General features: G+C 55.7%; 1 protein-coding gene across 4 annotated transcripts in view; it reads right to left on the bottom strand.

Annotated features, from left to right (window-relative positions):
- Positions 1–2,742: 2,742 nt before the first annotated feature.
- The window catches only part of CDK12 (cyclin dependent kinase 12), a 29,976-nt gene continuing 21,839 nt past the window's right edge, over positions 2,743–10,879 (bottom strand). For 2 of the 4 annotated variants that reach the window (XM_074891989.1, XM_074891987.1), the window contains 2 exons: positions 9,006–9,464; positions 2,743–6,548 (listed from right to left, as the gene is read on the bottom strand). In XM_074891989.1, the coding sequence (XP_074748090.1) occupies positions 5,866–6,548; positions 9,006–9,464 (1,142 nt within the window). In that variant the 3' untranslated portion in view covers positions 2,743–5,865. Of the gene's footprint in view, positions 6,549–7,702; positions 8,156–9,005; positions 9,465–10,879 lie in introns of those variants that run through there. The other 2 variants (XM_074891988.1, XM_074891990.1) reach the window with 2 other exon arrangements.

Genomic DNA, 10,879 nt, shown 5'->3' with positions numbered 1-10,879 from the left:
CGGGGGCGCGGGGGGCTCGCCGGGCCAGGTGGCCCTGTGGCACAGGGACCGCGTCACCCCGAGGAGCGGCGACAAGGCGGGACCCTTCCCAAAGAAACACCCCCCCCCCCCACCGCCAAGTCCCCCTTGGGCCTGGCAAAACCCCACCTGGGAAAGGGCAATGGGGGGGGGGGGGCACGGCCTGGTGATGCCACCTGAAACGTCCTCGTAGTTCCCAGCGCGAATCCCGGGGGATGGAAAGCGCCGGATCCCACCAGACGGGAAGCACCAGGGCTCAGGCACCCATCCATCGCCCCTTTCCCCCCCCCAAAAACCAACCCCAACACCCGCCTCCATCCTCCATCCCCAGCACATCGCAGCCTCCACCACCTCCACATATTTTTTGGTGGCTTTATCCCACCCCCCTTCCCCCAGCGCTGGTTCTTTTTCAATCCTTTTATTTCCCCCCCTCCCCAACCTCAAATGCCAAGGAAAGGTGTTAACGGATTTTTGGAAGGAAACGTCTAAATTGCAAGAAAAAAACCCTTCGTGCCGACAGCCGGAGCAGCTGGAAGGACAAATATAGCTGGGGAGGAGGATGGGGAACGCGGTGGGAGGCCGTGGCCGCGCCGAGAGCGACACCTGGTGACTGACGCACCCGGCACACGCGTGAACACGCGTGTGCACGTGGCCCCCAGGTGTGCGCACACGCGTTCACGCGTGTGCGCACACCTGGGGGGCCGCGTGCACACGCGTGAGCGGGCGCGCGGGTGCCGACGCGTCCTCCCGCGTGCTCCGGCGCACAAAAATGAGCCCGTGGGTGGGGAAACTGAGGCACGGCTCATCCAGAAAGCCGAGTGGGAACCCCCGCTCCGTGGTTTTCACCGCACTTGCTCCCGGTGGCAGCGCCGCGACGGCATCCTCTATCCCGTATCCTTCGCGGAAAGCCCGCTGCTCCTCCTCCTCCTCCTCCTCTTCGAGCCCTTTCCAGATCATTCTCCACCACCACGCCGTGCCACCAAGGTCGACGTCCGGGGTGCCGACACGCGCCGGCAGCCGCTGCCCACGGGCACACGCCACCACCACTGGGATGAGCGGGAGAGTTGCCCCCACGAGGACTTGGAGGGGGGGGGGATGAAGGAGCCAGGAGGGTTGTGCCGGATCCCACAGCGACGGCGGGACCGGGAGAGCCGCGGCTCCGCCGAGCGTAACCCAACGGGGAAGAAGCGAGCGGCGGAGATTTACAGCACCGGCTCCGCGAGCACCGCGCAGCCCCCCGGCCATTTGGCACAGCAGCTGCTGCCGGGGAAGTTCAATGCGAAAAATAAATTAAATAGAATAAAACGCTCTGGTCACCTTTGGATGGGGTGGCGGCGGCGAGGGGGACGCTGCAGGAACCGGGGGGCCGTGGCGGGGACGGCCACGGCTGCCGAGGGGCTTTGTCTGCCCGTGGTGGAGCCCAGGCCGGCGGCGTGGCGGGGTTGGGGCCCTTCTGCCGTGGCGGGGCGATGCCCCGGAGCTGAGGGGGGACAGCCCGGCTGCCCCCCGCCCCGGGCAGCGACCGGGAGGGTGGATGAGGCGCCCGGTTGCCCGTGTGGCTTCCAGCTGCCCCGCTCGTAAATCAGGAGGGCGGCCGGGCCGGGTTGGGTGCTCGCAGGCTCGCTCCCGCGTCCAACGGCGGAGTAAAGCACCCGGTGCCGAGGCCGCCTCCGCCCCCCCCCGCCATCTGCATAGGGATATATTTTAAGAGGTGTCAGCGGTGGGGATGCTAAACCCGGCAAAAGGAGAGCAAGAAAGCCGGGGCTGGAGCGGGAGCTGAGGGAGCCACGGCCGCGGTGCGGGGACCCCCCATCTCATGGGGAGCCCCGGAGCGAGACCACAGCCCCCCACCAGCACCCCTGTCTCCCCCCTGCCCTCTCTGCTCGCCCAGCGCTGGCGCTGGGGGCTGCCCACCCGCCCCCAGCTCAGGCAGAGGCCCTGGGAGGAGCAGGGAAGGGTCTGTCCGAGCCTGGAGAGAGCAGAAAGTGGATCCTGGGGAGCCAAGGGAGCCCCTGGGGCAGGAGCAGCCCCCACCTGCTCCCTCCCTGCCTGGATCCTGCCTGTGCACCAAACCCTCCTCCAGCCCCCCCGGGAGCTGGGTCTTATGTGGGGAAACCCCCGTGGAAGGGAGATGGGCAGCTGGATGGAGGACACAGCCCCTGTGCCACGGCCACAGCCCCCTCCCCGTGCTCTGTGGGCTCAGGGCAGGAGCAGAATCGGGCTCCCCGGGGCCCCCTCCAGAGCCCAAGGGGGTGCCAGGAGCTGGGGGAAGGTTTGGGGCCAAACCTGAGCCGAGCTCCTTCCCCTTCTGACCCCCACGGCCCCGTCTCCTCTCCCGCCTTCGCTTCAGCTCCAAGTTTCCTCCTTCCTGCTCCCGCCGGAACCGAAGCAGCCCCCGCGCTCCCGCTCGGGCGTCGCCCACCCAGGCGGACACCAACACCCCCGGCGGGCGGCCGGGTGCCACCCGAGGGGCTAACGAGGGACTCGCAATTAGCGGAGTCGGCTTTGGGTGCTCAGAGAGGCTGCAGCCTCGCAGGGCTGAGGGCTGGCGATGCCAAACCCCCGCTGCCCTCGTCGCTCCGGCACCGGGCCCGAGCTCGCTCACCGGCACCAAACTACGGCACCAGGACGAGGGAAAAAAAGGCTTTTAAAGGAAAAAACACAGTTACCGTGTAATCTGCAAAGGCTACAGCAAGTAATTCAGTGCAATGGAGCAAAAGGCAATACAGTAACAGGAAATATTTAATTTTCCAATCTCCACTTTCCATTTTTATAAACTGAAAAGAAAAAATTTAATATATTACAAAATATCTGTACAGAGACAAAGGTACAACCGAAAAAAGGCGCGCTCAGTCTCAAAACGAAACTCAGGAGAGGTACAGTAAGAGTCTTACCAGACGCTTCTCTGCTGGGTAACTGGCTACAGCGTGTTAGACATTGGCATTAAACCCAAAAACGATCCGTGTGGAGGAAGAAAGGAGGGGCGAATTGCCATCTAATGACTTGTCTGTAACCTGCACCACATTTTAAATCCTTTTAAACGCATACGTTCCCCCCCCCCCGCCCCCCAAGTAAATCCTTTTGTCTTCTTTGTACAGAGACCCTTGAAAAAAAAATTAAAAAAAAAGAAGGAAAAAAGAAGAGCTGTTGGGGGGCCGGGGAGGATGTGAGCAGCCCCGCAGCCCCCAGCTTTGTGACCGGGGGCCGTGTCCTGGCCGGGCTTGTCCCCCCGGGTGCCCGCGTGTTCCCTTCGCCCTTGCAGGGATCGAAAGCCTCTTGCTGGGACCAGTTAAGAAAAGCCACTGGAGATGGAGCAGCGGCCGCCGCCAGCGCCGCGGCTCTGCCCAAACCTCGCCGGGGTGGTCAGAGGGCTCGGACCAGGGAACGGTGCAGACCACCTCCTGTGGGAGCCCAGAGGCACCTCCCGGCCCCCCGGGGATGGACGGCAGATGCCATCGGCCCCCCCAGAGCAAGGGACAGAAGCCTGGGCTGTCTGTCCTTGACAGTGGGACAGAGGGACAGGAGCCCCCGCGGCCGTCAGCGTTACCTCGAAGGGCCTCAGCACCTTTTCAGCCCGTTGCAAAACCAACCGGTGTTGGCGAAGCGGCCCCGGGGGGGTGGGAGAGCTGCGGGCAGCATCGGCACCACCCGGGCAAAAGCTGGGCCAGGCCCCCCTAGAACTGCACCTACAAGTGGGAGCCCAGCGCCGGGGGGGGGTGTCAGGGGTGCCGAGGAGCGGGCAGAGCCGAGGGGGTCGGGGGGGCGCCGGCGGCAGGAACGCTCGCTGGCGGCGGGCGCTGCTGGGGATTTGCCAATTTGGAAAGACAATAACTAGGCATCGGCTTCCTAAGAGGATTCAGTGCTGGAACACGACTTTTCCTTCCAAATTGGATGGGCTCAGGAAGAAAAGCCAGAACAACAACAACAAAAGCTCCACCACAGACCAAAGCTGGCAGCTGCACGGTGGAAAGAGAAAATCTAGAAATTAAAAAACCCCTCAGAGGTGACTGGTTTATTTAGTGCGCTCTGCGTCTTACAGAACTTTTTTTTTTTTTTTTTTTCCCTGCGCATCAGGCATGAACTGGCAATTAAAAAAAAAAACACAAACAAAAAACCACCAACCAAACCCAAAACCCAACAAATTTATACTTGGAATTCTGATAAGGGTGTCGCTGCTCAGCGCTGACTCAACGCTCCGAGAGCCGCTGGTCGCTGCTGGCGCAGGGGCCTCGCGCGTTCCCAGCAGGGTCTGTATCTACAATCTGTGTTTCTTTTTCTTTTCTCTCCTGTCCTTCCTCCCACGGCAAAGCTGCTGGGTGCAGCCGCGGGTCTGGCTGTGTAAGGCAGGTTTTCCCCAGTTAGAGAAGCACCACCTATTCAGGTGCATATTTTTTTTAATTTTTTTTTTTTTTTAAATTTATCTCTCTTTATAAAAAGAAATGAAATCAAATCCTGTTAGTAGCAAGAAGGTCTCTCGGCCCCCCGGACTCCCACCCATTTAACACTTCAGAACACTGCCATCTCTAAAATTAAAAGAACCACCGTATGTTTTCCATAGGAAAGGCCTACTCAGAAAAAAAGCTCATAAATATGTACCTTTGTTTTATTCATCTCTTTTGTTTAAGTCTCATTGAAATGGACAACATCGCAAGGTTCTGCGGGAGGAGAAAATTCATTGTAAATACTTCCTTGACAACAACAAAAATATATATGCTTATAGAAATGATACATTAACGCCTGGTAAGCCTCGAAGTACTGAGATGCTGCTTGGGGACCCCAACCGACCCCCGTCAGGACACGCAACACCAGCCCAGAAGGATGCTGGGTACAAAAGACACTCCTACGTGGTGGCGATTCCCCACCAGAAGTTGTTTTGTTTTTTTTTTTTTCCTTTTTCTTTAATTTTTAAAGTGTTTTGGAAGTTATGAACGACAAAGAAATACATATTTTTAAGTGAGGTGTTCTCTTCAGCTCTTTAAAAAAAAAAAAAAAAAGAAAAAAACCCCCCTGATTCCTACTGCAAAGTTATGGCAGGAGAGATACAAAACCCAAAGAGACCCTTCAGAAAAGCCAATTTGCTCAGGCTTCTGTCAGGGACGTGGCCTGGACCCGGAGCCGCCCGGGGGGGTCCAGGAGGGGGGGGCCGAGCCGGGAGGGGCAGCCGGACGCTTCACGGCACGGAAACCCCGTCGGATAAACCGAGTACAAGCCAGTGCCCCAACCCAGGTCTCCGCAGCCAGGATAACTGATCCAGGTGCTGTTGCAAATTTTTTAATTTTTTAAACATTTTTTAAAGGGGAGCGGGAAAAAAAAAAAAAACAAACAACAAAACAATGAAAAAATTGCTTTGGGAACCAGACTCTCCCCCAGCCCCACCTGAACATTGCCCTGCGCTTCCCCCACTGAGAAGCGCCAGTGCCCAGCTTGTGAAACTTTTTTTTTTTTTTTTTTTAAATTTCCTTCTTCCCACATGGTTGGGTTTGTTTCATTCCTATTTTTAAACAACTCTCCCCCCCCCCCCGCTGGCTCAGGGCAGAAAGCTCACCGCCATTTGCGATGGGGTGTTTTTTTGTAATTTTTTTTTTTCTTTTCTTTTTTTTTGTGTCACTAACCAAGCGCGAGAGGTTTTGGCCAGCGAGACACCCAAGCGGGGACCCTACGGTCAGTCACGGGGCGCCCGCCGGCAGCCTAGCAAGGAATACAACGGGGAGCTTTGCAGCAGCTGAAATGCGAACGAGACCTTGCTCTGGCGAGGAGAAAAAAAAAAAAAAAAAAAAAAAAAGTCATGTCGCTAAAGGTGGAGAGGCGAGGGAGGGGAGGACCGGCGCGAAAGGCGCATCGCATCGCTCAGTAAGGAACCCCTCTCCCCCGACCGCCCCGCGGAGGCACTCTGCCAGGCCCACGGTACGCCTTCCCGTATGAAGAAGTCGCCTGGGTTGGGGCACCCCAGTTGGGACCTGTTCCTGCCCCACTGGAACCGGCCGTCCCCGGTCCCAGCTCGCCGTAATTTTGAATTTTGGCCTCTGGATGTACCAGCGTGTTGTTGCTCCCCTCGACTTTCGTAAAAGATTGCCCGACCGAGTGTATGGCGACGGGGACTCTGGCGAAGCGGAGGTCCTGGTCCCCTGGAAACTGGACAGATCCTGTGCCCTGGTAATTGCTCGTCTCCCCAAGGTGGCTCACGGAGCCCAAGAAGGTCCTGCTTTTCCCCAGAGGCTGGGCAGAAGGTTCTAGTAGCGTCTGGCCCGAATTCAGCTCCTCGGCACCAAATCCCCCCTCTGAGCCCTCGGTGCTGTAAGTCCTGGAGGGGTGGGACCTGCCGTAGTCCGCGGCTCTCGAGGCTTGGTGTTCGTGCGTCGCGTGGCCGAGCGACTCCGTCTCTTGCTGGGAAAAGAGCTGCAGCAGCGCGGCCGTCACGGCCGGGTTCAACTCTTGGGCTGCGCTGGCGAGATCGCCTTCGGAGAGCGGCGGCGGCGGTCCGGGGGGCTCGGGGGGTCTCTTCTCTGGTGGGAGAATGCGAGGAGGACATGCTGTGGAAGGGTTACTTCTTTTAAACACCATCTTAAAACATCACGCGAACAGATATAAATACATTTACATGAAAAAAAAATTAAAAAAACCCCAAAAACCGAACAGCCTACCGAGACAGTCCGCTCTCTAGGACTGCGCTGGGAAAGAGGCGGAGAGTTTTAAAAGCTGCCATTCATTGCAAGATCAATGCACATGTTCATTAACGTTCTCCCCGTCCTCGCCCCGTCCCCCACGCTCCCAACTAGTCGGCAACAGCTGTCCTAACACATGGGCACCCGTGGAGGGAATTCCTGCTCTCGGATCAAAGGCTAACGCCGAGCAGGAGCCAGATGTGGAGCCACACGACAGCACACGCTCCCCGAAAGCGGGGTCTCCCGCGGCACCTCGCTGCTCCGGTACCGGCCTCGGCGGCAGCGTGTGCCCCGACGGCTTAGAAAAAACACAAAAGCAAAACCCAACCCCGAACCCACACGGGCCGGTTCCTGACTGCACCCAGGATGGACTGAAGGGAGTGGGTGCACCCTCTCGTGTCACCCCACTTTGCTCCTTACCAGAGCCGGCCCTGCTTTTTGATTTTTTTTTTTTTTTTTTTTAAACAAATGACATTTCCAGCCCACGGTCCAAAACAATCTCAACCCCCAAATATTTGTGTCCTAGAGCACGAGAAAATCCTTTTGCCCGCCCCGTCCCCTTCTCCCCCAGCCCCCCCCCCCCCGCAAATGAGACCTGAAGTGACACGGATTTTGGTTTCCAAAGGACCCCTCCTAGCAGGAACAAAAGCACCCTTCGCACACCCCCACCTTCGCCACGCTCTTACTACTTTGTGTTACTGCTTTGGAGCCAGCAGGAAGAACAAAGCAGCCTGGTGAGGCGGTGGGGAAGGCGAGCAGAGCTCCGGCCCTCCCCCTGCTAAGGCACCAGAAGTGACACCGCGGAGGGGGGGGCTGCGGCTTCCCGCAGGACCCGATCTGCTCCCGGTGCCTCACGCGCCGGCTCCGCTCCCCAAACCAGTCCTGACTCCTGCAGAGCAACACAACTCAACTGACTCCGTCTCGTTCATCGACAAAAGGAGCGGCTACACGGTGATTAAAGTTATTACTGGCGATGACGTAAGAGGCCACGGACACCTTGTTTGAATCAGATCCTCAAATCATTTGCAAAACTGGTTATTAAAAAGGTCAAACTTTATTGTGAAAACCAGTAGTCTTCCAGGACCACCCCTCCACCCGTATCAGTCAGTCCACTTTAAAACTAGATTGTATTTAAATCCAGAAAACAATCTTCAGGTAATTTTAAAGCCAAGCTGATTTGGGGACAGCATATCATTTAAAATAATTATAAACAGAGAACAACGTTATTTAATTGAATCTGCTCTACAATAACCTAGTTATCTTCCAGTACTAGGGCAAAAAAAAAAAAAAAAAGAAAAAAAAAAGCATGATCACAACTGGCTTGTGGTGGGCGGGTGTGTTGAAGGCACGAGAACACAGCACGTTCAGCTACATTGCAGAGGAGTTGTGTATCGGGCCAAAAGAGGCTCCCTGGAGAGTCTGAGACATACTCAGGAGGCGCTTCTAGAATTGGGTGAGGTCGTCACAGGATGTTGCTAATAATTCAAAAAATCAACAGAAACAAAAGACATGGAGACATTTACACTCACCTTTGGAAAGGAAATCCACGAGTTCACTGATACAATCAGGTCTTTTAAACATGCCTCTTACTTGCTCTACAAGAACCAGCCCTTTGGCTCAACTTCAGAAGTCGCTGAGTTTCAGGACTCGTGAAAGTCAACTCTGTGTGTAACGGGGCACACCAGAGCTGGACGTGCGAGTTCCTTACACACACAACTGCCACTGTCCCTCCCAGCACTCTCCAGTATTTCAGTTCTCATGTTCTTTAAAATCATCTCCACACTTTTTTTTTTTTTTGAGAGGGCAGGAAGGGAATGGTGAGAGTTGGGACAAGCAATAAGATGGGAAAATCCACAGAGATTCAACGTCCTGTGCAAAAAAAACTACCTGAACGCGTAAACTGATGACTGGGGGTATTAGAGGTAGGGCTGACCCCCCAAGCTTCCCTTTCATTTTTGGGCAACAACCAAAACCTTTAATCTTCACTGACCCATTCACAGTGGAGCACTAACAGATTTCATATGCTTTGGAGATGCGAAGCCAAGGAAGCATTTTTGTGTTTGGGCTTTTTACAGTTGTTCAAACCTCCCGAGCAGTCCAGCACTTACCGCAGGGAGCGGGTCAGTGTCTTTCTCAGTCTTGAAATCTGAGGCTTGACCCTGTTCTAGCACCCAGCACCTTTCCTCCTCCCATCCACACCCTCTGTCACAGCACTCGAATGTCTCGAGGCCGCAGTTAAACTCGAGGCACTCGTCTGGGATACTTTAATTGTTCAAACAAGTGCACAGCATCCAAGATGCACAAGCAACGCTCGTGATTAATTACCTGTACTTTCCTCCGGGTGCATTGTAGGGGTTTTCCTCGGCCCCCGTTGCTCGCTGCTCTTCTCCCCGTTGCTCTCCTCCAGGCTGATAACAGGCTCCTGGCTCTTCATCAGCTGACTCAGCAGAACGGCCAGCACGTTCTGCATATCTCCCTGAGCACTGGCTGCTTCTGGAGTCGCCTGCTCCTCCGGTAGCTGGGCCTCCGCGGGCGGCTCCTCCACAGCTTCCTCTGCTGCCGCCGCCGCTGCCGCCGCCTGAGACTCGTGCTGCTGAGTGGTGGCTTCTGTCAGAGCGTTGATGGACTGGTTGAGAGCCTCCAGCTGCTGCTGCATCTCTGGGTTAGAGTGTACGTTCAACAGCTGGGCCATCTGGGGGACACTCAGATCAGTCTGGCTCTGCAGCAAGTTCAGTAAAACAGCCAGTTCGCTCTGATTCAGCTGCTGGGTGATTTCTCCAAGGCCTGCAGGAAACACGAGCAGCATCACAGGAAGGTGAAGCGAAGCTGGGCCACGTGGCTTTGTAATCACCACACAGCACATACCAATAAACACCTCTTCTCCGTGTCCCCCGGGCCGCGGGAAGGCACTGAGGCTCTGGGAGGAGGATTCCTGGATAGTTTGCTCAGCTTTCCACCAGCAGTTTGCCCCCCTCAAAGCTGCGATCAGCTCTGAGCAGCGCTGCAGCAGCACCCCGTGGTACTGCGCACACACTGCACTCGCCCAAGGCTACAGCAGGGAACTGCTCCATTAGCCACCCAGGGAAATTCCTCGCCACCCCCCTCAAATCTACCCAGCTGAGCCAAACCTCGGTTAGCTACGCGAGGGCACCCCAAGAATCAGACCGGTGGATGTCACCGGTTACGGCAGCGAGTCTGAGGACGCGCGATGCCGAGCAGGAGCCCTCAGCCCCCTTTGGTGGCCACTGGGGGTGGCCATGGGGGCAGCACATCTTCCCGGGTCCCCGCGGAGGTAAAGCACTCCCTCCTGCCCTGGGAAGCGGGTTTCCAGGGATAAGCTGCTGTTTGGGAGGGAGGAAGGGTGTGTTCCGCTGATGCAGCAAAAGAAATTAGGTCAAGCAGAAAGCAATTCCTTGCTGAGAGCTGGCCTGGGATCAGAGGACTCTGTCCTGACCCGCAAGTATCCAGGTTAGTCTAAAATCCAACCCTTGAGTGGCATCACCTCCCCTGGCACCACGCTGGGGCAGAGCCTCCTGAGTGACAAGTGACAAAGCTGTCCCTTCATGATGACTCCAAGTCAAACTTTTTGGGAAGAAGGGTGCAAAGGTTTGGTTTTAGAAGCTTAGAATTAAGCTTCTCTTGCTGGTAGGCAACTAAGAACGTGACACTCACTTTTCTCAGCTGTTTGTTAATCCAACCACCACCTTTGGTCCATCTGCCATGTTTCATTGAACACATGGATTGTGCACTCCCTGGAGCAAGAACTGTCTTCCCTGTTACTTGTCAGTACAACATCTGACACAAAGGAAGCTTTAGCCCATATCTGGGTTTTTATAAGGCTTCTACAGAACAATCAGCATGGTCTGGGCAGTTCTGTGTATCTCTGCATTCCCAGGAACCAAAACATCTCCCCTCCAACTATTTTCTAGACACAGAAGGTTGGTCACAGGTTTGGAAACCGTGCACAAGTCTTGGTCCTGCAAGACTTTATGACTAAGTGATCTTTTCCGCAACAAGGAAAGTGCAATAATGCACACTTTTGCCCACCAGCCTGTTACATCCCATGCCTAATCTTTGTATAATTTGATCAATAAGATCAAAACTTCAGCTCATCTGCACACCCTTTACATGGCTGCACCTTCCAGCCTATTATCTGTTAGTTTGCTGGCTTAAGTGACTAACGACTCCTTCCATTATCC

Source organism: Strix uralensis, chromosome 22 (assembly GCF_047716275.1).
Source record: "Strix uralensis isolate ZFMK-TIS-50842 chromosome 22, bStrUra1, whole genome shotgun sequence".
Classification (NCBI taxonomy): Eukaryota; Metazoa; Chordata; class Aves; order Strigiformes; family Strigidae; genus Strix; species Strix uralensis.
This window is presented reverse-complemented; position numbering and strand designations above follow the sequence as displayed.